General features: G+C 38.1%; 1 protein-coding gene across 5 annotated transcripts in view; it reads right to left on the bottom strand.

The window, feature by feature from the left end:
* The window catches only part of Hnrnpm (heterogeneous nuclear ribonucleoprotein M), a 42,336-nt gene that overhangs the window by 13,685 nt on the left and 981 nt on the right, over positions 1-27,670 (bottom strand). For 2 of the 5 annotated variants that reach the window (XM_078035491.1, XM_078035501.1), the window contains exons 1-7: positions 9,575-9,599; positions 9,396-9,489; positions 7,422-7,613; positions 6,623-6,776; positions 5,741-5,790; positions 4,660-4,720; positions 1,706-1,807 (exon numbers count right to left, since the gene is read on the bottom strand). In XM_078035491.1, coding sequence (XP_077891617.1) covers positions 1,706-1,807; positions 4,660-4,720; positions 5,741-5,790; positions 6,623-6,776; positions 7,422-7,613; positions 9,396-9,473 — 637 coding nt within the window. In that variant the 5' untranslated portion in view covers positions 9,474-9,489; positions 9,575-9,599. Of the gene's footprint in view, positions 1-80; positions 126-1,705; positions 1,808-4,659; positions 4,721-5,740; positions 5,791-6,622; positions 6,777-7,421; positions 7,614-9,395; positions 9,490-9,574; positions 9,600-10,503; positions 10,557-17,545; positions 17,716-27,670 lie in introns of those variants that run through there. The other 3 variants (XM_005332155.4, XM_005332153.4, XM_078035498.1) reach the window with 3 other exon arrangements.

Raw genomic sequence — 27,670 nt, 5'->3', positions numbered from 1 at the left:
AAGAAAAGGCGGGGGGGGGGGGGGGGAGGAAAACCATACCTAAAAGTAATTATATTTGTACTTCGTTTTAAATTTCTTACCTCCCATTTTATTTATTCCAAATCCTATGCCTTCCATTCCCATTCCTTAAAAAGAAAAAGTCAATGCAAACTAAAATTATGTCAAAGCAGTAGTGTTTAAACTTAGAAAGCACAAAATTCCAAACCAATAAACAAAAATATTTCTGATGATGAATATTTTTTGTCAAAAGGCGGGGGGGGGGGGGAGACACCCTACCATTTCAGTTGCCAAAAATCATATCCCAAGCAAAATTTTCTAAGCCTTTTATCCAAAGAATCATTATGGCAGTTAAAATTCTACACAGTTTTATTAAATGACCAAATTGGATAGTATTAAATATGGAATATAATTACCAGACACAGATTATGAAACATTCACTTTTTAGAATTTTATTTAATGGAACAGAAGTGAACTTTTCCTAAAATCCCTGTTAAAGGTAAAATCCTTAAAACAGTTTCTGAACACTGAAGCTTCCTCCTGCATTCACTGTTTTTTAGTGCCGGACAAGGAAGTATGTATATACATGTGTAGATTAGGTGGCAGAGTCACTTCAGGTTGTGACTGCTCAGCATACATTTCAGGTTTATTTCAGAGCTGACTCTGGAACAAAGACCAGGGATATGCAAAAAATGATGGTGATGAGGCACCTGTATCACAATTTAAATTTAAAAAAGAAAAAAAGAAAAACTGAAGTCTGGGGTTATAAAAATGAAATATTCCTTAAAAGCATAAAGAAATGCCTTGTACCAAAATAAAAATGCTATTCAACAAAGTTTATTCTACAAGTCCAAGCTTTTACAATTCATTAGCTGTTCCCTGTCTTCTTGAACAAAGATAAATGTTCAGTGCTGGAGTTGTGGCTCAGTGGTAGAGCGCTTGCCTAGCATGTGTGAAGTACTGGGTTCGACCCCCAGCACCACATAAACAAATAACAAATAAAGGTATTGTGTTTGGGGGGGGGGATAAACATTCATCCTTCCTTGTGACCCATGACAGCTATGTTATACAGGGAAGCCCTCCACACCTTCTTGCATCTCTCAGTGTTCCTACTTCTAGAAGAAGCCATTCCAACATCAGGCGAGAGCCCAGGATGGTTTGGTATCAAACTTAACAGGCTTTGAAAGCAGTGCTATGGTCCCATTGTCAGGAGAAATGCAGTCTGTCATTGACAGTGTGACCTTGGGCAAGACCAATTAACTCTCTGACTTGCCTCCTTTTATCAAATGGCATAACTATCTCAGCTCAGAAAGTCATTATGAGGATAAAAGGAAAAGGTATGAAAATTAAAATTGCTTTTTTTTTTTAAAAAAGGAGTCAACTCATTAAAAAAAAAAACACTGCTTATCAATATTACTTATCAAAACAAAGCTTAGAGGGGCTGGAGTTGTGGCTCAGTGGTTGAGTGCCTGCCTTGCACATGTGAGGCACTGGGTTTGATCCTCAGCACCACATAAAAATTAATAAAATAAAGATATTGTGTCCATGTATAACTACAAAATATTAAAATAAAGCTTAGATATAACGACGAGGGAATCTTTTCCTGATTAAATCTTTATTCCATTTGAAATACTTATCCAAATAATTAACTTCAATAATTTAAACTTTCCTCCCCAAATCCTCAATCAAGGTACACTGTAATTCTCACCTGCAGGCCCTATGTTTCCCATTCCAATGCCTTTGTTCAGGTGATTGGCATCAATAGGCTGCCCTCCTGGTCCTAACCCCATGCCAATACCACCAAGTCCATCTGGAAGGAAAAAAGAAAGTCAGAAGCATACATTACCCTTCTTATCAGAACTTGACCCTCAAAGACAAGAGTCTATGTGTTATAGCTGACCTGTTCCCTCCCCTGACCCCAAGCAAATCCAATACTTGATTCAGATTTCAATACTGGTACACTCCCTTTTATTTTGCAGTACTGGTAACTGAACCTAGGGATGCTCCACCACTGGCCTAGAATTTGTGATCCTACTGCCTCAGCTCCATGAATTGCTGGTGTTTCAAGTGTACACCAATATGACTAGCAAGTACTGCCCTTTATTAAGACATAGCTATTTACATGTGATCAGACTGGAGTATATGGTGTGTACTACATGACAAAAGCAGCTAAAAAAAAATCAATTTTACTTCAAAGCTGCCAGGAGCAATTAACAATATACAGTAAGAATCCTGAGCAGCTATTTGTTTGCCTACACCATGAGTTGAGAAAAGTTTCATCAAAAAAAGTGACTCAAACTAGGTGCAGTGGGGTACGCCTGTAATCTCAAGTTACTTGGGGACTGAGGAAGGAGGACCACAAGTCTGAGACCAATCTAGGCAACTTAGCAAGGCACTGTCTCAAAATAAAATAAAAAGGCTAGGAATATAGCTCAGTGATACAGCATGCATGTGCCCCACGTTCAATCCCCAATACCAAAAACTAAATTTAAAAAGTAACTCAAGAAACCAGGTGGCAAGGAGCACAAATATTGGTGCCAACACTTGCCTCCTGACCTGGCAGCCCAAAGAACTCTCATGAGAAAACCAATTTACACACTGCGCCACACTATGAACCTGGATAGTTTAATAACAATGAGGCTAATATATTCAAGAAACCTATCTCCCTGCCCACTAAGCTTCCAACTCGATATGCAATCTAATCTACCCTCAGCTCCATGCCCCACAAGCACAAACAAGGACACAAATAATACAGAGTGATCTATGGAAACAGTCAAAAGAACTGATACCTATATAATGCACTGCATAACCACAGTGTGAGGCTTAAACTGAGATTGAGGGGGAAAAAAAAAAGCACCTTCCACAAGTTCCCAGGCATTTAATCTGATTAACATCCTTGTTTTTAATGGCATAGCAACAGCAGCAAGAAATCACCAAGTTTACTTATTCCCAAAGCAATTAGGCTTTGAAGCTGACCATCTGAACTGTGCTTAGAGACCAAGAGCCAGGAATAATGGGCTCCCTATGGCCCAATGTGCCTGTTCATCTTCCTCCTCCTCCAGGCACAAAAGTCAACAGAAGCACGGCAAGTGATCATTTACTTGGACGTGGGTGTGTTGAGGCACGGAAATGTGGTCCCTCTCTAAATAATGGTGCCTTTCAACAGATTAAGCCAATATCCTATTTACTTTTGGTACTAGGGACGGAACTCAGGGCCTCACACATGCTCGGCACACTACCACCGAGTATACCCCCAACCCTAATCGCCTATTCTTTACTGGTAATATTTTATGCGTGTGTGTTTGGTAGCCAAGGGCCTCCTAGGCAAGTATCAGAGAGCTACATTCCCAGTCCTAATCTCCTATTCTTTAAGCCACCAACTTTGCTCAAGATCTACCTCTAGCTGGCTGTAGTGGTGCAGCAACTCAAGAGGCTGAGGCAGGAAGATCTCCAAGTTCAAGTCCTGCCTTAGCAATTTAGGGAGACCCTGTCTCAAAATAAAAATAGTTGGGGATGTACCTCAGTGGTAGCCAGTCTCTGGGTTCAATTCCCAGTAGCCCCCAACCCCACACACAAAAGTGTATTATGTTCCACTATTGAGAGCTGATGCTCTATTTAAGCTCCTATTCAATCTCCATCAGAAAGGACTGTGGCTAGAGCTACTGCTGCAGACCAGCAGTGCTCACCGACTCTCCTTCTAGACAGACAGCCCTCTGCCCACCTGTGGGATTAATGTCCTCCCTAGCATAGCACACAGATCTCATACCTACCACCAACCTTCTTGCCATAGGCTATCCCTGCCTGTACCACCAACTCCCCAAGATCTCATGCTGCCACAGGCCCTCACTCCCACTATAGTCAGTGTTCAGACTCCCACTTGTTAGAACACCATGCTGATAAGCACCACTCAACCACACCCAATCAACTTGCCTTCCTTGTCACAAGACAGATTTTCACCTAGATGTTGCAAACAGCCAATTACTTTTTTATTTTTCATAAAAATTACATGGTTGGTTATCTTTACACCTATAGAATTCAAGGATTTGGGGCATATTCAGAGCTATGCAACCATGGCTGTTATTTAATTTCAAAACATTTTCATCACTCCAAAAGAAACTCCATCCCCAGTAAGAATCACTCCTCACTTAATCCTCCCCAGCCCCAGCACCACTAATATACTTCTTGCCTTCATGGAATTTGCTGTTCTATGCATTTCCAATAGATGCAATCAAAATTCATCCATGCTCTTATTAGTATTCCCTTCCTTTTTATGGCAAATGTTTCAACATATAAATTTACTATATTTCACTTACATATTTATCATCTAATAAGTTACATCCTGACTTTTTTGAGTCAACTGCTGGGCCATATGGTATTTTAGGTCAAAATACAACCAATGTATTTTGACCCTCAGTACAACCTGGCTTTCATTCCCTTTGCAGATTCTGCGCGGGATACTTTCAAAATGCCCACTATGTTTGTCTTTTACATCTTGGCAGCCTGCCTTACCACAGAAATCATCCTAACAAGCCCTTCTTAGGTTGTGAATTCTCTGCTCATATCTCACTCTGAAAAATCTATAGAAAAGAACTGGTCAAGAGAGCTCCAGACTAACCTGACAAGTTCAAGTGTAATTATAGCATAGTTTTCTGAAATACTTACGGGGAAGTTGCTGTGGACGTTCAGGAGGGAAAAAGTCTCCCTTTGGTAAGGCCCTTTCATCCTGAAAGAGAGAAAAATTAATATATCTCAGTATATACTGAAGTACTGTTTACAACAGCAAAAGAGGAAACAATTTGTGTTGTCATAGAACTGGTTAAATAAATTATGGTATGTTTATTTATGTCATGAAATACTATGCAAGGGTGGAAAGACACATGGGAGCATGCCTGTCACCTTGTGTGATAAAAACACACAAGTGTATTATTAGAGGTAGGGATGGGGTGACCAGGCCCCTGGGCAAGAAATACAAGTGAAACTCTCACACAATCTTTTCAGGCCTTTTGACCTTTGAGTCTGTGAATCCATTATCTATTCAAAAAACTAAAGTAAACGTTTAAAGAAACTAAAACTTTGTTTTACAGTTCCTTATCTTCTTCCTATTGAGTCTCAAACTAGATTGCCCTCAGCACATTCTGGTCATGATTGAATAAACTATTATCTTTGGCACTGCCACAGCAGGGCCAATGTTTATTAGGACTTAAATACTCCAACAGATCTTTAAAAGCTGTCTGAATCAGGGCTGAGGATGTGGCTCAAGCGGTAGCGCGCTCGCCTGGCATGCATGTGGCCCAGGTTTGATCCTCAGCACCACATACAAATCAAAGATGTTGTGTCCGCCAAAAACTAAAAAGTAAATATTATAATTCTCAAAAAAAAAAAAAAGTGTCTGAATCAAAGTCAATTATGTTCACAAATACACTGTTAATCAAACATTATACTTTGAAAACTAGGAATCCACATATATAACCATTCTTTGAAAATGATCATTTGCTCATTCAGCATACTCAACTGACTTCCTGAACATGCCAATAACAGCCAACTATGGAAAGAAGAAAAACCCAGAAACAAGAGCTGCATGAGCAAAGGGTTTTTGTCTGTAATAAATGTGTTTAACATACTATATACCCTGTTTAATTTAAATTAATCTGTTGTTTAGTACAGGGATTGTATGCATACTCAATGCCACATTTTCACTAGACTTAAATAAGTATATTGTTAGAGAAAGATTTTATTAACTTACCATTTTGACGTGCATTGGTCTATCAAAGAGCAGTTGGCCGTTAAACATAGCTGATGTTAAAATTAAGGCTATTTCTTACAATTGTAAAACTGCACAACAAGAGAAATACAAAAGAAAAAAATACTACACTGCTACTGATCTAAGTGGTGAATTTACAAGCAATTTCAATTCTTAATTATGTTTCAGCATTTGCTTCTACAGTAAGCATAAGAGAAACAAAGAAAGCTTGAGGGAAGAAGAATTTAAAGCTTCACCTCACTCCTTAGGTACGAAGCTTCACTCAAAATCTTACACTTTTTACCAAAGTTCCTCGTAAGCAGCCGCATCACAGTTTTCTATATGGATCCAATGGGCCAGATGAACTAACTTTCTGAAGTACCATGGTTTTTGGGTGAGATACTCAGTGACAGTCTTGCCTGAGTTTAATGACTGCAATCATCTGTGGCACTTACCGTCATGATTTTTAAAAATGTAACTCTAGGGTGAGCACAGAGTCCAGAAGAAGTTTCTCTTTCAAAATGATGCCTATCCACTGGAGAGACAAGGTCCTATAAGCACATTATGTATAAATAGAAACCCCATTTTCTCTCTAGAGGTGTATTTTCTGGGCATCTCCATTCAAACCCAGATTCCTCTAAGAAGCAAACATTAGAAAAAAAAAAATTCACAGATACAGTTTACATTCTAACCTCCTCTTCTATCCACACACTATGGAACCAATTCAGCCTGAAAACTTTCAAAATTTCACAGTAATACATTCCCTCTAGTTATACAGAAAAATATGAACACAGTTATCTCTTCTTTATACAAAACTATAATTTACTGCCTAACAGTGCTGTGGCCACCCTGTTCACCATAAGTTGAATTCCTGCAGAAGGATACATATAGCTTGTACAGCTTCGATGGACTGTTCAAATGTCACAGTGCCTATTCCACGACTTTTCCCATCTTTATCCTCCAGAATGTCTGCTCGAACCACCACACCAGCCATACTAAAAACTTCCTTCAGTTTCTTCCAGCCAACTTTATAATCCAGCTAATCAAGAGAAGGGGGTAGTTAAAACCTCAATATAAACATCTTAAAAAGGAACATTTTTTATTACATGAATGAGAAATGTTTTAGTTGGAAACAAGCATCCGACAATATCACAAAAACTAATAGATTGCATTGGTCATTTTTCAAACAGGATTACAAAGCTTGGCCTTAACTATGTTATTTACTTATCTCTTTTCTTGGGAGGAATAGCCTAAGTTCCCTCATACTTTCCAAAGTAACATTTATTTTCTGAACATTAACCCTCCCCCCAGAAAGGCTGACCACTGCCCACAATCCACTTTTTTCTAATATTTTTCCTTGCAGATGACAAAGGTATCACTGTTCACCCTAGACATGACACAAAGAGGCAGGTGTTAGTATACTGTTTCGGCTCACTCCTTCCCTGCACTGAAACTGCACAAAGGAAACCCAACAAGAATGCAGACCCAGCTGCCACTTTTGTAAACACATGCAAACTTAAGCAAGCTCAGCCCCAATGGGACCATGGTCCAGCTGGTGACTTAACACAATGGTCACTAAGGTACAAAGTCCAACCCCCAACACTGGTTTTTAAATAAAGTAAGAAGATTGAGTTCATAAAATTCTGCACACTTTTTACTCTAGATAACATATGCATATACTTACATTTGCTACAAATACTGTGCTTCCAAGTCTTCCAGCCTGTAATGCATGGATAATCTCATTTGGGATGTTAGGATTATTTAGGATACTGGGTGGGATATTAATCATTCCTGGGCCACCTGGTCCCATACCCATCCCACCAGTCGTAGCCATCACCTTTTGCATTGCTCTCCTGGCATGTTCACCATCAGGATCCTGAAACAAGCACAGAAGTGTTACACTGAACCAACCCAGTGACGATTAGAACCATTGACAATTGCACCATAACTGAGACTGCCAAAAGAGATTAAAAAGCTGCTGGAATTCATTTCTCAAACCTACTAACAAGAAATTAAAATGAACTAAATAAAGTGTTCCAGCTAAGGAAACAAGAGAGGAAGAAAGGCACAAAATTCAGTACTGAAAATACTGCTTTCAAATTAACTAAATAAAAAACAAAAGACAGAAATTACATGATTAGCTGACCTGATGCAGAACTTCCAGACTGCAGGAAGATCTTCATGGGCTTAGTATGATTGACTCTTACTAATTAATTCCTTGGGGTTTGTGTAATTTCTGCAAAATCTATCAATGATTTTTTTTCCCAAAAAAAGTTTGAAAAGTACAGTTCTATATCCCCAGATGCCCCACCTTCTCAAGTGCTTTAGGCGATGAACTTCAGTATGTAAAGTTTAAACCATATTAATAGCACCCAGAACAGATTTATGAAGCATTGATATGGACACAGTTTTTTAACTCTTTGTGTTATGTTCCACCATCAACACACAAAGGACCTTAAAAAAACCCAACCATGCTTTCCTCCCTAAGTTCTTAATATATTGCTCCTCCTTCCCAAGAGACAAAAAGAAGTCATGGGGTGATTTAATCACCAACGAACTATACCTCTTCCTAGAGGAAAAAAGAAAGATATTTAGTAAAGTAAGACACGAAAGAGGATTTGAATGATGAGAAGCTCACTTTAAAAAAGAAAAAAAGGGAAAAGAAAAAGAAGAAAGGGAGCCAGGTGTGGTGGTGCACACCTGTAATCCCAGCTACGTGGGAGCCTGAGGCAGGAGGCTTTCAAGTTGAAGGCCAGCCTGAGAAACTGAGTCCTGTCTCAAAAAAAAAAGAAAAAGAAAGAAGAAAAACTAGGATGTAGCTCAGTGGTAAAGCAACCCTGGGTTCAATCCCTAACAAAGAAATAAAGAAAAACGAAAATAAAAAGGAAAAAAGAAAAACCAGAAAAGAAAGGGCAATTTAGGGGTATTGCTTAGTGGTAGTGCACCTGCCTAGTATGCACAAGGCCCTGGGTTCCACCTCTGGTGCCATACATGGAAAAGAAGAAAAAAAAGGAGAAGCAGGAGAAGAATGCTGTATAGGGCTGGGGATGTGGCTCAAGCGGTAGTGCGCTCGCCTGGCATGCGTGTGGCCCGGGTTCGATCCTCAGCACCATGTACAAACAAAAAGATGTTGTGTCTGCCGATAACTAAAAAATAAAATATTAAAATTCTCTTTATCTCTCTCTCGCTCTTTAAAAAAAAAAAAAAGAATGCTGTATAACAGCATTCAGACTGATAGATGTAATAATCTCTTACACAGATGTAATAGTCTCTTACACGAGCCCAATTAAAAAAACAAGACTAAGTTGGAGTGTTCCCAAGACAACCCCACCAAAGGAAAGCAGTCAGCTTAGGCCACTTGGGATCTGCTTGGCTGCTATTCCAAAGTTCTTATAAGAGTGATGGCTGAAGCTGTGATTAACTCTCTTTATTAAAACAACAAGTTGGTCTGCACTATAACATGCAGTCAAGGACTACTCTTGTTTTCTCACTCTAAACAGGACACTCAAAAATTACACATGGTATCCACAGCTTATCAAGAGCTTACTTTTGGCTGGAGATGTTTGTAGCTCAAGTGGTAGAGCACTTGCCTAGCAAGCCACCGGGCCCTGGGTTCCATGCCCAGCACAAAGAAAGAAAGGAAAAGGGAAGAGCTTACTTCTTTGACTTTCAGTGGTCTTCCACTCAGACTATGCTTGTTTAGAACTTCAGCAGCTTTTTTCATACTCTCTTCCATCTTGAATTCAACAACGCTACAAAGAGTCAAAAGGAAATTAGTGAAACCAGTCCTACAACTTGGAAGGATCTAATGCCAATAAGTAACTAGACAATACTTACGCACATCCCTTTGGATGAAGCCACAGATCAATCAGAAGAGCAAGGAAAGGCGAAGAAAAAAAAAAAGAAATAGTAAATATCAATGACAGTTATAGACAAATTTTAAAATATGATTTATGTAACAAAGTTAGTTTTTTTTTAATTAACCTGTCTAAGGGGAAGCTGACAGAAATGCCTTGCCTATTAGCCTTCCTTATTAAAAACTCCTTAATATTTCCTTTTCCTACACATTACCAGCATTGCACTATAGTTGCTGAAGTTATAATGAGCAGACCTAAATTCAGGTTCTCCAAGAAATCACACAAACTTTAGATCTGCTTCCCTCTATACTCAATCAATTCCTTATCATACTCCTACTAAATCCGTCCCTTCCATAAATTAAGCCCGTCCTTTTGATTATTCTAAGCCATTCTATTGCACAACAGAAAATAGTTTATGTTCTCATTAAACTAGGCCAATTTGGAACGTTCAGGTTTATAGTATTTGGTTTACAATTTACTGGCACAAAGGCAACTTTTCGGAATCTTTGGTTCACACAACTTTCAAATTCAGCAAACAACCAAGAATAACATTTTCTAGACAAGAACACACGTTTTACATTAATTATACCACCGCTAAAATTCCATGCATAATTCACACACAGCCAATTCCTCTGTTAACAAAGAGACAATGCTGCTATTGGTCCCCAGTTATCCAAATTGGGCATCCAAACAGAATACCAAAAAGCTCTTTGGCCAGCCATTTGGAAAAGCGGGACAGGACTCCCATTTGCAAACCCCCTCCCACCCAACTGGAGTGTTGGCAAAATCAAACATAGCTACTATAACATGAGCACTCACTGCCTTCCTGATTTCATTCGAGTCCACGCCACCATACAATTACATTTGTCATGTAGTAAATCCACAGAAGAAATTCTCTCAGACACTTACCCTTGACTTTCCTTCAGCGTCCATTAAGAGCTCCACGTATGTTACCTCACCAACTACAAATCAGTTTCCAGACGACACATAAACCAAGGGAGAAAAGCCAAGAAAACAATGGGAATTTAGAACAATCATCAGCAACCTTGTATGGAGCCTCTGCCTTATAAGAAAGCCCAGAAACACTCCATATTCTCTAAGCCACCAAACTAGGCATTACAGGTGTGCAGTAAAAGTAAGTGAAAACTCATTAACAATATGTCCTTGATTTTCCTCCCACCACAAACAAGCTACTTCCACAGATTTCAATTATCTATTTCCCTTCCTGGAATACTCATTCATGACTAGAGGCAATCCAAATCTATAGGAAAGAAGTCTGCATGATTAACTTTTTGGGGGAGAGAGGAAGTTTTATACATACAGTCTTACTAGTGAAAGCAGATAAACAATCCACAGGTTGCAATGCCACTGCACTGAGCTCAAATGCTGTATATACAAGGACGCTCAAAGACACACACACACACAGTCCCAAGGTCAGCTTCATGAGTGGCAACCTGTGTAATCATAGAGACCTGTGCTTGTTTTAATATTTTTAGAGCTACCATGAGATAATTAATTTGTTAACAAGAGGCCTCTCATTTTCATTTTGCATCGGGCCCCACCAATTCTGTAGCTGGTCCTATACACAACGCTAGGCTCCACAATTTAGAATATACAATCGTAAAATAAAGAGCAGCATCTGGATTCTCTTCAGTGAATTAAGTCAGGCTTTAATCTTGCTGCTTTCTAAACCTCCCAATGAAAGGACACAAATTCAAATTTAGGGCTCAGTTGGCAACTAAACAGTTAAACAGATTCATAATTCTAAGCTACACAAAGGGTAAAAGATCAAAGCATTTCAAAAGTTTCGGCAGATTTTCCTCAAGGTTTGGATTGCCAATTCATGACCACCATGACCAGATATTAGAATCCATCAAGAAAACCACCAAAATGGCTGCTGAACTTAAAGATGGCACACAAAAACAAATCTAAAGCTTTAACTTGGAGAAACAATCTCTAAGCAGGCTCTTCAAAGTTAAGAAAGGGCTTTTGCTCTCAGAAATCTTTTCTTAAGGATTTTTGATGTTAAAGCATTCTCCAATTCACTTCAGTTCATTTAGCAGTATAAGGGTAAAATTAACCCACTCAGTGCCCTTGAAAGGTCCAGACTATTCCAACTCCTTTGTTCAAAGGACATTGAAATTATAAAAGATTTCACATTACTATATCAAGGAAAGATTTTATTGAAAAGCAAAATTATTTCAAAAATAAAATTAACATTTTGAAGGGTATATTTACTTATGGATTTGCAACATGGTTTAAGGCAAGGTGGCAATGTTCAAAGTTTAAGTCTACAGCCTCTTTCCTTGTCCTTTCCTGAAATACTATAAAACTAGCACTTTGCACAAAAAAGGAAGGCGAATCAGTGCAAAGAAATGAAGAAATAGGTGGGACCAGTATAGTTAACTTTTGGAGTTTATACTCCAATGGGCAATTAAAAACTGATCACAGCCAAAGGATAGTCCTATATCCTGGCTTTATTTTAAACTTATAAGTAAAGCAGTTCCAAAAATGGTGTGGCCATGCCTGAGGACATGTTAGCCATCTGTTTCAACAGTAGCAGTCATTCAAGGACCAAGAGCCCTTGCTTCCACTTTGATGAAAATGCCAAGTAGTGTCAAAACAGTAAAGAGATACCCCAGGTTTATTTCCTACCAGCTAAGACTACCACCTAATAACCTTAAAAAAAAAAATCACAACATCTAATTCAAGACAGCTATAACCATGTTATCAGAACTCAAATACTGCTGCATTTGAAGTTCCCAGCCTGTGTCCATAAAGACACTTTTATCAAAAAGTTGTTATTACAACCTAGAAAACAAGCAAGTCCAAACCAAACTTTTTTTCTGCAGTCATAATCATTTTAACAAAATAACAGGTTTAGAAATTACAACTTTTTCCACTTAACATTGTAGTGATAGCACACACCCAACTTTTAATCCTTTGCACTAAAACTTTACTTTAAATTTACTTTTTTTCCTCCATATGGTACAGCTGTGGCTCCAGCATTAGTACTGTCCTTGAACATCAGTAGTAATAACCATGTTCCATATTCATAACATTCCAATCCCTACCCTGAGAGACTTCATCAGTTCAGCCTTTTGAGATCTGTAATTGTTTCCAAATCATACTTCCCCCTACAGGAAGATAATCATGAAGCCTTTAAAAGACCACTTGTCTTTTAGCACTACAATACTCAAAAGACTCCTTTAATACAACTATCCATAAGAATTTAAAGGCATATTCTGGTCCATCCCATGACATGAAGTTTTAAAAGAGTGAACCATTCAGAGCAGATCACACAGACAGGTAGTAGCACCAATCTCACAGAAGTGGAACTTGAAGTTATAAAAGAGGAAACTGCTGCTCCCCTCCCCTTCTGAATATGGATGGAATCTATGATAGTTGAGAATAGGCTGCTAAGACAAATTCAATTACAACTGCAAACACCAAAAACATCTAAATGAAAAAACTAAGACAAAATTTCAACACCAAATGTCAACCTCTACCTTCATTAAAAAAAAAATGCCCCAATAAACCATTTTAACCAACATTTAAGTGGTTTATAAAAGTACTGCCCCCAAAATGAGATGTATCATAAGTAAATGAGCAACCCAAAATGAACTCAACTACTGTGATTCACTCTTATACAAATTTTTATCATAATGAGCATTTGTTTTTGTGCTCCCATTTATTGCTCAAATCTGAAAGAGATAAATAACAGAAGAAATACAGAGGCCAAAAACTTCACTGAAGAGAATTCATATATGTGGTAAGGCCTTCTCCATCTTTGTTTTACTTGGTGCTAGTGATAAAGCCCACAGCCTCATACATACTAAGTACCTACTCTACCACTAAGTTGCACCCTGATCCCCAAGGCAGAGGCATGTTGTCAAACTTCCTTTCCTCAATAGTGGACAACTCTCATGTAGTCACACTAAGTGAGAATAAAATGCACGTTTTATTTTGAAAAGCTTTTCTTTGATATAACAAAGAATCTGAAACATAGCAAAATAATTATTCTACACAATTACTTCTTGACTTATTATAAGTCAGAAGATGACTAAGCCCATACTTGTTCCCAATTCATGGTAATAATAGAAGAGTATGACCTCTAACTAGGCCGAAGATCAAAGTAAGCCACACAGGTTGCGCTGCTGGAGATCAACTTCAGTATTCATACAAATGAATGCTTTAGCATAATGGGCCTTTCTGAAGTGCAGGCTGAATTTCCAACAGAGGAAAACATGAAGAAGCATGTAGACTAGGTAAGGATTTTATCTAAACTGAAAATGAAGTTCTGCCTCACAGACCTAAAAAAGCAGATTACCTTTAGGAGCCAGTGGAGGCTTTCTATTAGACTACATTTGCCCTCTGGGCCTCAGTTTTATTGTCAGCTAGAATCTGAAATTTACTTAAAGTGATGCAGTACATAATAACAGAAGGATTAAGTGCTTAAAGAAATCTTTGCTTACATAAGTTAAATTGACTGCTGCTAAACTTGGGATTGATCTGAAAGTAAACTACATCACTGACCTTCCTTTCTTCCTCAAACTGGGCTCTGTATTTACTGAGGGTTGGTGCAGCTCAGCACTACTTGAGATGCAGCTGCCCCACCTAGAGGCTCTCTGGTTAGGACAGGAAAACAAGCAGCCCAGACTAGGCCTTCCTTTATCCACAAAGGATCCCACTAACTTAACACAACATTAAGTTTAAAGTGCCTAAGATCATTTTTTGCTCTCAGAAATCTTGATTGTTTTCTGCCCAGTCCTTATGGTTAAATGCTTTAAGTCATGTATTCCATTATCAGTCATGATGTAACTGGTTAGCTGTGGACTGTTAAAGGCACTTTCAAAGATAGTCTGGCAAACTCCAATTCAAATTTCATATAACACTGGTTGGTTCTCAATTATTTTTCAATCCAGCAACTCCAGTGTTCACAGCAGCCATTTGTTCCACAATATCTGCATTAAAAATACGCATGGGGGCTGTTAATGTGGCTCAAGTGGTAGCGCGCTCGCCTAGCATGCATGAGGTGCTGGGTTCGACTTTCAGCACCACATAAAAATAAAAAATAAGGATATTGTGTCCAACTAAAACTAAAAATATATATATTAAAAAAATATATATGCATGGTCCAAAGGAAAGACAATAGAAACCTCCCCTTTGTTTCATCAGGACACCTGCAGGAGGAAGGGGAAGGCAGGAAGCAGGTGCTTAGAGCAAGAGCAATCACAAAAACAGTGTCTAACCTACATCTCTCTGACTGCTAGGACAGAAGGGGGTTTGAACAAAACAGCAGCCTGCCTCAAGACAAAAAAGCTCTGACACATTTTCCCTTTAAAATCGGCAATGCTGATTTTTCACGATAGTGCCACCAAATAAGCTTGTAAACAAAAATATTTACAAGACCAGCTCACATAATATCTCAGATTATTAACAGAATCTCCTAGAATGCATCTAAAAGCTAAAATTAAACAAAGAAGGTTTAAAAGAAGGAAAAGATCAGGAATCAGGGATTGGTACACAAGATAACTTCATGCACAATTACCCTGAGAAAAGCTTCCCTCTTGCCAAAGCTACTACTTTAGTTCTGAGACCTGCAATTAGACACTGCTGCAATGACAGAAAATTCAAGTCGAGGACAACTAATTCTAGCTCTTATATACTAGTTTCTCAAAATAATAGGACTAAGATTTTATCAGGAATGAACTCTATGGACTGAAAAGTGATTTAACTCTTTTAGGGTGAAAGTGCCTCTATTTGCCATTTTCCCTGTGTTAAGTCTTCAAAAATCTGACGACTATTGCCAACAGCTTTAAAATAACTATTGAGACTTAGTTTTGGTATATTAAGACATGAATAAAAGTTTATTTTTAAAATTTCATAACGGAAAGAATGAGGACATTTCTTAAGGAGTCAAATGTACGTAAACACCATTTCTTTAGGTTTCATATACTGAAAATGAGCATTACTATAAAGTTACCTTTCTCTTATGAATCACTTTACCCACAATCCAATACTACTAATAATTTAATTAAATGGCTAAGTAATTAACCAATACAGGGGAGCTCTAAACAAGAACATTTTAAGGTTCGTTAAAAATGACGGATTTACTGCACACCTGTAATTCTAAATTACACCACCAAAAATACACTGAAAAGGGCTGAGCCCAGGCATTCATAGCAGTATGCCAGGAGAATATGAGAACCAGTTTGGAAGTATCCAAATCAACCACCAGGCTGACTCCACACTTAATACAGTGCAAAATAGTAAATTGAGGTGAACTGCTTCTACATCCAGAAACGTCATGGCTGCTGCTGCTGCTGCTACCAGCTTTAAGGCTTCCAAAACTGAATTACTGAATGGTAAAGCAGTAAAAATGTCACCTACTTTATCCATCATGTCCCAAAACTGGTTCACACACTCCTAAAAATGAAAAAATAATTTGGCCTGCAATCTCTTACAAAATTCTAACAATTGCATTTTCAAAGCCACATTCCTGGTTCTTGGAACTACTATACCTTATTATCAATGGAAATAGCAATTCAGAGGTTCAACCAAATCACAAGAACACAAATTTGGGGGTTATTCCAAGAACTAATTCGAATAAGACCCAACTGTCTGTACAGAAATTCTATTGAAGCAGCAGTCCCAAAAACCAAGAACACTGCATCTGGGATGCCACATGACACGTCCTTCAGACAAAAGAAACTTCACTCTTGCCCTAGGAGTATTGGCAGGAATGATTTGGCTGATCAAGTCAGGAAAACAAATCTCACACCAAACATTTTTCCATCATCTGTATTATCTGGAGAAATACCACATGGGAGCAGCACACATGACTATACAGAGAGGTTCACGGTGCCTAGTGCTTCTTGCATGTCATGGTCAAAATAAGTGATGGGATAATGATGGCAGTGGCCATTCAGAGTTTCAAAACCTAATGCAGGGAGCACCAGTACACATACCAAAATGGCCTATCCAAGTGGCATCTTTGTCACTGAAATGTTCATCATTTGACAAATCAAGCCCACATCTCTCTTCATGATGAATGCTCCAGAAAACCGATTCCTTTCAGTCCTTCAAAAAGACTCCATGAAGGGTGATTTGATTCTAGGGTTCCCTTGGGGGGAGAAGGGAGCTCAAGGCATCATACAAATTTTTCTCTACCAACAGTTTTGTCTAAATCAGGGCAAAGCCATCTCTTTAGTCTTCAGTGCCACCAGCAGGGCCAAGAATGAGGAAAGAAAGGAAGACAATAGCAGAACAGGAGTGAAGAAGAGGAGAACACATGTAGTGTGTATGGGGGTGAGACAGAGGACATTGGGGCAGCCTCCTCAGATCTCCTGGTGGCAGCAGAACTCGGTTGCTTTCCATCCCTAGGCTAAAATTTGGATACCTGAGCTCAGATAATGTACATCTTTCGAGGCACATTACTAAGCAAATATTTTATTTTTGAGCTCTCCAACTGCCAATCTGTTGTTATTTTTCCCCAAAGCAGGAAAACAGAAGCTAGTATTTTACAGTTTAAAATCTAAACAGCATACATTTCAGCTACCAAAATTTGAACCCAAGAGGACATCCACAAAATTTAAACAAACTACCTTCCTGCCAGACTTAAAAAAAAATTAAAAAGATAAAAATCTTCCCCAAATAATGAAGAATTTATGAATTACCTTAAAACAAAAAAGCCCCCCTCAAGCCTAACCAAAGCCCTACTAACCATATCAAACCACTAAAATTATTTATGGGCCAAGGGACCATACAAGCCACTCTGCTTGACATAGGCAAGATCACAATAAAAAGTGGAGTGGGGTTAACTCTAAGCTTGGACAGAACACACACTCTTCCCAGAGCAGCTTCCACTGACAAAAATTAACCAAGGAATTAGCCACACAGAAGATGACACACCAACCTTCTTACCCTACTCAACCACCAGTACCATTACCTTTTTCTTTAACCAGGTCTTTAAGTGACTGCCATTTTACATCAAAAGGTATGTTTGTGATGAAGGCTCTGTATCTTTTAGTTGGATTGGCATATGGCTCAAAGCGATTGCCTCCTCTTTTTATGTTTTTCTCCTTTCTCTTTTCATTCTGAGTAGGTCGTTCTCCTTCACTGAATTCAAAAGAGAAAAAATACAAAGGGTTTATGTTAGCACAAGGTGAGAGCCAATATTTGATTTGATAGGTTTACAATTCCACACAAAATGAATACTGGATTTGAGACTCTGAAACCTAAAGTGTTCCACAGGGCAGATAGTTGCAGTAGTGTGGTTCCTTAAAACCCACCTATTAACAAAACATTCCCTAGAAAAATGCACTTTCCTAGGCTTATGAATGCTCCTATGGCTGTAACACAGGAAAGTAAGGCCAATTACCTGTCCAAGGTGTGTTAATTCCAAGACAGAAACAAAAGGGAAGATTAATAAAATTTCATGGGACGGAAATACAAGACAGTGCACAAAGTCCCAAGCAATTTTCACTTCATGAAAATCTTTCATTACTGGGGGTATGGTGGATAAAATGGTGCAGCCACTAGGAAAAACAATTTGGTGATTATTCAAAATTAGACAAAAAAATTACCATAACTCAGTGGTTCTACTCCTAAGTACATACCTCCCAAAATTTAAAAGCAGGAACTCAAGATATTTGTACACCAAAGTTCTTAGCACCATTATACATAAAGGCTTCACATAACCAAAGTGTTCATCAACAGGTAAATGGAATAAACATAATGTGGCACATCCATGCAGTGAAATTTTCCAAAAGGAACTAAGTTCTGACACATGCTACATGGATGAACCTCAGGACATGATGTTAAGTGAAATAAGCCAGACAAAAAAGGGCAAACACTGTATGATTTACTTATATGAGATAACTAGAATAAGCAGATTCATAGAGACAGAAAGTAAAAACAGATAACCAAGGTCTGGTGTTTAGTAGAATGGGAAGTTAACATATTTAAGGTGTAGAATTTGGGATGATATAATTCTGAGAATAGACAAGTCTTTTTTGTTGTTGTTGTTATTGTTGTTGTTGTTGTATATGGGTATATGGACTCAATGCCTTTGTGTTTATGTGGTGCTAGGATTGAACCCAGTGCCTCACAGGCATTAGGCAAGCACTGAGCTATCACTCCAGTCCTGAATAGACAGTCTTGATGGCTGCACCACACCGCACTTAACTATTTACTTAACAGTGGTTAAAATGGTATATTTAATACAAAACCAAAGATGTGTAGCTCAGTGGTGGAACAAGTGCCAAAAAGGGGGGGGGGAACCATTCTCTATTCAACTCTACTACTTTGAAGCTAGGAAACTGAAGCTGAGCAACTCTTGTAGACAGGAGACAGTGCTAACAATCCTACCTTCCACAAAGAAGGGTGGATGCTTTTTTGATTTAGCTTTCCCTGTAAAACTCTTTACCTTTGTTAATCTTCCCTTCTTTTTGCCTGTTTGTCTTGGGACTAAAGCATGTGTCTTCCATGCTTTAACATTTCATCTCTAAGCGCTACCAATAATAATTTTGGTTGAGTGGGACATGAACAGATTTCAAAGAAAAAAGTTAAAAAAAAAAAAAAAAAACACATACATTTCCAAAGCACAGCATAGGCCATCAGTCTGGAAACCACTGTGTATAGAATCACAGCTAAATGAGCTGTTCTCTCAGATGCCTGTTCAAATTCAGCCCCCCATAACTATATGGAGACTGACAAGTGGGGAGCAGCAGCTTTGGAGAGTTCCTCAGGGGGCTAAGTCTTTCTTGCACTTTTTGCTTCTTGAGCCTTAGGCTTTCCACCAGTGAGAAAACACCAGTGACTTCCAAACCACAGGCTCTAGCATTAAAAAAAACAGAAAACAAAAACGCCAAGACTATGGTTTTGATGATTTGTACAACTACCTTTATTTAATTAAAGGGCTGATCTTTATTCTGGGATCTGGCTTCCTCTTGAGGGAGAACGCTTTTCAAACACCAGATGGTACCTGAAGGACTTTTTTTTTAATGTACTTAAAGCTAATTTTTTATAGTCCCCAAAATCATCTTTACTGGTCCTCCACATGCAAACACAAAAGTGACAAATAGTATGGCAGTGAAGGTACACTATAACTGTGACCTATATCCTACTTGATAAAAGGTTAAACTAAGGAAAGCAGGGATGGGAATTTGGCTCAGTGGTAGAGCACTTCCCTAGGATACATAAAGCCATGGGTTCAATACCAGCACAATATTAATAATTTAAAAAAAAAAAAAACTATATAAGGAAAGCAGCCTCCTTGGTGATCTGAGCTATATCAGCACAGCATCCGCAGGCTTCTCTTCAAACAGGCTAGCAGATGGGGTATGTTATAACCATTCTGATCCCCCAATTCACAGAATTCTTCACTCAGTCTACCTGAGTTCACAACAGATCTCTGCTTAGGGTGGCTAAACATCACAAAGAGAACCCACAACTGTCACAAAAGCCCACCTGTCTACTCTGTCAAATCCTGCACCAGTCTGCCAAACAGAAAATATCCGCCAAAGCGTTTCTTTCTCCTTCCTGGCAGATAAGTGTTAAAAATCATAAAACATTGACGAATCAACATGCCATGGTCCACTAAAAGGTCTGGGGATGAAAATGTTTTAATAATATTGTTTTCTTTTTAAATACTTAGATTTACATTAAAAAATTATTTTGAACCAGGAGCAGTGGTGCATGCCTGTAATCCCAGTAGCCCAGGAGGCTGACACAGGATAATCACAGATTCAAAGACAGCCTCAGCAACAGAGAGACACTAAGCAACTCAGTGAGACCCTGTCTCTAAATAAAATACAAAATAGGGCTGGGGATGTGGCTCAGTGGTGAGTGTCCCTGACTTCAATCTCCAGTATTTAAAAAAAAAAAAAAAATTGACACAGAAATAGTTTGTTTTCATACTCCTCACCTGTTAATTTCAAACAAACAAACAAACAAATAAAGTTGCAGTACTGAACAAAATGTCTAGCCCACAGTCTGCTGATCCACAAATGGCTAAGAATAAACTACCCAATCTTACCAGGAACTGAGTATTTGTTTTAGGGTTAATCCATCTCACATGGCTCAACACTGAGAAAGCAGCTCACTGCAAACAAATCCTGCTCTGGCTAACCATTTCCTCTGTCCATGAATTTTCCTCATAAGAACTTTCTCTTGTCACTTCCAGCTTTTAAAAAATTAACCATTCTGAATATCTAATGATCACCATCAATTATATTCTTTGCAGAAAGAAAAGGACCCTCAAAGAAATTTCACTCAAGACATATGTTCGTATATAGAGGATATTGATAGTGATATTCTGGAAAGTTCATTTTTAAATGTCCAATCCTATTTTCTTACTTATCTTCAGAATAAAAAGAGGAAAATATTTCTATCCCTAAAATATACACATTTAATTTTGAAGGCCTTTTAGAATGACATTTTTAGATAGATTATACTTTTATATTGATAAAAACAAATTGCTTTACACCTAAAATATTTGGAGTATCATAGACATTTAAAATGAGGTTTGTACCAAGCATGGTGGGCGCACACCTGTAATCCCAGTGGCTTGGGAGACTGAGGCAGAAGGATTTTGAGTTCAAAGCCAGCCTCAATAAAAGCAAGGAGCTAAGCAACTCAGTAAGACCCTGTCTGAAAATAAAGTTCTACCCATACTCTATACCTCAGCATCACATACAAAACCAAACTTAAAATAGATAAATCTAAAAAAGTGATAAATCAGCCTTTAAAATAAGTCATGCCACAAACTATAAGACCCTTATCAAAATGTACAAAAATAAAAATATAAAATGTAAATTAAAAATGCAAATTTTAAAAAGAAAATATTTGCAAAGTCAGTATTTGGACAAAGGTGTTATATCCAAAAATATACAAAGAACACCTCAAAACTCAGTAATAAAAACACAATTTTTAAAATGGACACAAGTTCTGAAGACAGTTCTCCAAAGATATATGGATGGCAAATAAGCACATGCAAAGAAATCCAACATCACCAGTCACTAGAGAAATGCAAAATAAAGCCAGATACCACTACACATCTGTCAAAAGAGCTAACATTAGAAAGAGTATGGGGGGGTGGGGGGCAAGGGTTGTGGCTCAGCAGTAGAGCCCGCGCCTAGCACATGCAAGGCGCTGAGTTCAAACCTCAACATCACATAAAAATAAATAAATAAATAAAATAAATGTATTCTGTCTAACTACAACTAAAAGTATTTTTAAAAAAGAAAAAGAAAAAAGAACATCCAAGCCAGGTATGGTGGTATATGCCTGCAATCCCGGCAACTCAGGAAGTTGAGGCAGGAGGACTGCAAGTTGGGAGGTCAGCCTTAGCAACTTAGCAACGACCTATCTTCAAAGTAAAAAATAAATAAATAAATAAGGACTGGGGATGCAGCTCAGAGGTTAAATCCCCTATATCAAAAAACTAAATAAAAATAAATTCATACCAAACAATAAAAAGGATATGAAGGAACTGGTAAGAATGTAATAGCATAACCACTTTGGCAAAGTTTGGTACTACCTTAAAAAATAATTGCATATTCAACTAGACCCAATCACCCACAATTAACTACTTACCCAAGACAAAACAAAGCATACAGCCATACCAATATTTGTACTCAAATATTCACAGCAGCATTATTTTTAATATCCCCAAGCTGGAAATTCAAATATCTAACAGGTAAATAAACAAATTGTAGTTTATCTATATAACAAAAAGTAATAAACTACATGCAATTAGAGACGGATCTCAAAAGTAATTATCCTCAAAGAAGCCAAACCCCCAGAAAAGAGTACTACTGTGATTCAACATATGAGAAAATCATACATAGCAAACTGGAGTATTTTTTAACCTCAGCACTACTGACACTATGAGCCAGATACTCCTTTGTTGCAGAGGGTTGTCTGGAGCATTGCAGGATGTTTACCAGCATCTACAGCCTCTACTCAATACCCTAAGTCATGAAGGTGAAGATTAAAAAAAAATGTCTCTTTAAGACACTTCCAAACTTCCCAGAGGCATGGGAGGGTCATCCCCAGAGAACACCGATAGAAAGTTGATCAAGGGCTGCCCAGGGGTAGGGGAGAAGGGGGCAGGGAAGAGTTGTTGGAAGGATAGGATTACAAACTGGCAATTACAAAAGGACAAGAAGATACTTGTGAAGAATATGGATACATTCATGTTGATTTCAGTGAAGAATCCACACAAGCTAACAGTTATCAAACTGTACATTTTAAATGTGTAAATCATTGCATCAATTATAAAATAGACTTATACTTCCTATCATGTTTGCTACATTTCAATACTAATCCCAGTAACCTGACTTCGTAACTTCAACATAGAGGAACAAAATTTGTAATCTTTCAATAGGCAGATCTACTTAAATCAGCTAAATTTTTTACCAATACTGTATTTGCCAACTGGCTCTCTTAATTCCAATTTGCCAATGAAAACTAGATTCTGGCACCCAATTATCAATCCAAAGTTCTAAACAGACACAGTCAAATAAAAATGCTGACACTCTATCAAATTGTTATTAATAATATGCTGATAAACAAAGTCTAAAATATCTTAAATATGTCCTGAACCATTAAAATAAGACTAATTATATATAATATGGTTTTGGAATAATTTCACTGACTGGTTTCCTTGAAAACTGACCTTTATCTAATCACTGCTCCAACATACAATTCTAGTACAATACATAAAGATCACAACTAATAAAGTTTTGAATGCCTACTCCACAAAGGACTGCTATATTTACTACATTAAAGCAATGATTTATCATGTATAATATGTACTCTCATTACTTGTAATTTCTCAATCAAGGAACGTATAGTTTGAAGGATCATTTCCTCAATACCCTGAAATTCTGATCACATCTTCTGAAGGGCAAAATCCTTCCTCTCCACTTAAGAACCATTCCTTATGTTAAGTGATTCTTCACAGAAATCCTTTAAACCCTGAGTTCTTATAATGCATGCAAGATGTAGAGAGCATTTCAAGATTCAAGTCCACCATTTACCTACCCATGTGACTCAACTCTTTACCTATCTGGTTCTTTTTCTTATATATTTATTTTTTAGTTGTAGTTGGACGCAATACCTTTATTTATTTTTTTCAATGTGGTGCTGAGGATCAAATGCAGGGCCTCGCCCGCGCTAGGCCAGCGCTCCACTGCTGAGCCACAACCCCAGCCCCAGCCCTTGGTTCTTTACCAGCAAAACCAGCATAACCTGTATCCATGGTAGCTCACAAAAGTGCTGTGAGAATCAATAAAGAACAGCCCAACAAAAGGCAAAACTGGTAAATGTTTAAAGCAAAATACCTAAAGAGCAGTACTGCAGGTGACATATGTCAAGGTCTTTACCCCAATGTAACTGTGTCTTTTACTTGGCCTCAATTATCTCATCCATAAATGAAGGTTACTCCCTAACAAGGAGAGACTTGGCACACAGTAACTGTTGCAATAACAAAATTACCTACCAATAATTTTCTTGAGGGTTAAGGAAGGGAATGGAAGACTCAAGCTTCAGATTCTGTTACAGTAACTAAAAGCAGATTAATAAAGCTCTTGTGTGCCATTTGTGAAAACTCATTGAGCTGTTCTTTTGTAACTGGTGCACATTTCTATATGTATGCTATACCTTTATAAAAGGTTATTCAAGGGGGGGGGAGGAAGGGAATAGATTCTAATGTTGCATCTACTGATACCAACCAGAGTCCTGGCTGAGGAAACCTAGATATTGAACCCATTGCAAATTACCAAAGGGAAACTCTGCTTTTAATCCTATGACTGCAAATCATTATAATTTGAAAGTCCATTTGAGAAACATCCTCCCTACGTTAAAAAGCAAGCTAATATTTGCAGGCTATTATTTCTTTTCCCAGCAATGAATATAATCAAAAGACAAAGTGAAACTCTGGAAACATGCATTCAAATAATCCAAAACTCCCATTCTAAACCAGAACACTCTGATGTGCTTCAAAATTCCTTGTCCCAACCAGGCACGGTGGTTCACACCTATAATCCCAGCAACTTGGGAGGCTGAGCCAGCCTCAGCATCTTAGCCAGGCCTTAAGCAATTCAGCAAGACCTTGTCTCTAAATAAAATATAAAGGGCTGGGGATGTCGCTCAGTAGTTAAATGTCCTTGGATTCAATTCCCAGTACAGAAAAAAATTCCTTGTCCCAACCCAGTCATACCCATAATCTCAGCAATTCTGGAATGGTAAGGAAGAAAATCACAACTTCAAGGTCTGCATGGGCAATTTAGCAAAACCCCCTATTAAAATTAAAAATGGTTGGAGAACCAGCTCAACAGTCGAAAAGCCCCTGGTTTCAATCAAATGCTACCAAAAAAAAAAAAATCCTTTTCACCAAGTATACAATCATTTTTTCAAAAAAAAAAAAAATTTAAGTTGCTGATGGACACAATATCTTTGTTTTGTTTATTTATTTTTATGCTTGCTAGGCAATTAAAAGCCCAGCCCTAAAATCACTTTTTTAAAGTAATCAACAATACAAAGGATAGAGAATCTGGGTTAAATAAAACAATTCAAATGTCTGTTAAGTGGTAGTGTTAAGGAAGCAGCAGAGGACTTAATGTCAAAATGGTCTCACCCACAGTTTCTGGTCAACTTGTTTTCTTAATTATTTAAAAAAAGTTCTCCCACTGGGGGATAGAATGCTTGCCTAGTAAACTCAAGGCTTTGGGTTGATCCCTAGGCACCACAAAAACAAACAAAAGCTTTCTCAATGTAGAATAGAATTAACACCAACAGCACCTCCTCAGAAATCTATGCTAAATATTAATGCTTATGTTTAAAACAACTACTCCACATAATAGGGAGGAAGGACTAGGGAAGAATAGAGGTACTTTGGATCAGACAGAGGGGAGTGAAGGGAAGGGAGGGAGTACAGGGGTAAGAATAATAGAATGAATTGTACATTATTACCCTATGTGCATATGTGATTACACAACTGGTGTAACTCTACATCATGTACAACCAGAAGAATGAGAAGTTACATTCCATTTATGTATGATATGTCAAAATGCATTCTATTGTCATTGATAACTGTTTAGAACAAGTAAAAAATAAAGAATATAAAACTACTCCATTCAATCAGGAAGGGAAGCAGGTCAAGTCACTGACATTAAATACTGTATATAACCTTTAATTAAAAAAAAAAAAACTAAACCACATTACTTATTTCCCCCCTATATAATCTAATTCTAAATCCTGATTCTAAATAGAACACATCTTGCAGGGCACAGTAGCACACTCTTGTAATCCCAGCAGCTCCGGAGGCTGAGGCAGGAAAATCCCAAATTCAAAGCTAGCCTCAGCAACTTCACAAGTCCTAAAGCAACTCAGCAAGACCCTGTCTCTAAAATAAAAAAAGGGCTGGGGATGTGGGTCACTGGTTAAGCCCCACTAATCAATCTCTGGTACCAAAATAAATAAATAGGACACATATCTCACATGCTTCAAAACACAGGGTCCTCTATCAAGCTTATTGACTGCCTTTCTGGTCTGTAGCACACCCCTCTACTGGTGCAGAGGTAAGTCAAAAGAGCAGCTTCTATATTTTCCTCCCATCTCTTAAAGGCTTTTAAAGTAAAAATCCCAATTCCTTAGCTTACAATTCAGTGTCCACCAGATGGCCCTCAGTGCTCCAACCTTCTGCCCTAACTTCAGTTTTTAAAAAATAAAGTATAAAGTAGAGAGTTGGGAGTATGAGTGCCCATTTAGCAAGCATGAAGCCCTGGATTCAACCCCTAACACCATAAAAAAATTATTCTTAAAAATAAAGCACATAGAGGTTGGGGATTTAGCTCAGTGGCAGAGTACTTGCCTAGCACTCACAAGGCCCAGAGTTCTGTCCTCAGCCCTGAAAAAATAAAGCACATAGCCAAATCCCTGGTCTTTGCTCAACGGTCTTCTCTGCCTCTCTTCAATCACTTTTTTCTCTTCCTGGGGAAGGACATCAGGCTCCCAAAGGTTGGGGAGGGTTCCTTCATGCTCCTCACTGATCATCTTCTAAAAGCCTAATTACTATACTACAAAAATGTCAATTCTTAGGCTGGAGTTCTGGCTCAGTGATAGTGCACTTGCCTCACATGTTTGAGGCACTGGGTTCGTTTTTCAGCTTTGCAAATAAATGAATAAAATAAAGATCTATCAACAATTTTTAAAAGTTTATTTTTAAAAAAGTCAATCTGCATAACACCTCTGGATATGGGCCTCTAAAGAGTTTAAATTTCAACAACTTTTGTCATGCCAGATGTGGTGGGTGATGCAAGCCTGTAATCCCTGTGATTGGGGAAGCTAAGGCAAGATGGTAAATTTGAAGCGAAACTCAGCAACTTAGTGGGACCCCTGTCTCAAAATTAAAAATAAAAAGGACTTGGGATGTAGCTCAGTGGAAAAGGGGGAGAAAGTTGAAAGAAATGAATGCATGGCTATTCAGCTTCCAAAGTAAAGTGCTGGGGATATATATATACGTTTTTCTCTAGATTTCTACAGGACCAGTTAACCATAGTATAATTATTTTGTTTCTGCCCATCATTCTTTCTCATCAAAGAGAAAGAATCTGGATTTTTCTCCTGATTTATATGGTGAATGCTCACTAAGGTTAAGTGCTTAATTACTTCACTGTCGATCCTCCTAAACTCATCAAGCCTCACAGGTCAAAAAGTGGAGGGAAGACAAATTCATAGAGAAACAAAATAGGCATTATCAGGGACAGTGTGGAAGGGGAGGAGGGGAATATTGTGTAGTGTTTTATGGCTACATTTATATTTGGGATGATGAGAAAGTTCTGGATTCAGTGGAAGTTGCACAACATCACGAATGGACTCAACTCCACTGAAATGCACACCTGAAAATGGTGAAAACAGCAAATCTTATAAATGGCGGAAATGGAAATCCAATGGGTGCCTAAGTCCTCCCCATCCTCCACGTTTGTCAAGTGATTGTAATCTGAATGAGTGCGTTTCATCGGGGCACAGGTTGATGCTCTACTTCTTTAAAGAAACTTCGGAAAAAC

The sequence above is a fragment of the Ictidomys tridecemlineatus genome, chromosome 2, assembly GCF_052094955.1.
Source record: "Ictidomys tridecemlineatus isolate mIctTri1 chromosome 2, mIctTri1.hap1, whole genome shotgun sequence".
Taxonomy (NCBI): domain Eukaryota; kingdom Metazoa; phylum Chordata; class Mammalia; order Rodentia; family Sciuridae; genus Ictidomys; species Ictidomys tridecemlineatus.
The sequence above is the reverse complement of the archived record's forward strand: the minus strand, read 5'-3'. Positions and strand labels throughout refer to the sequence as shown.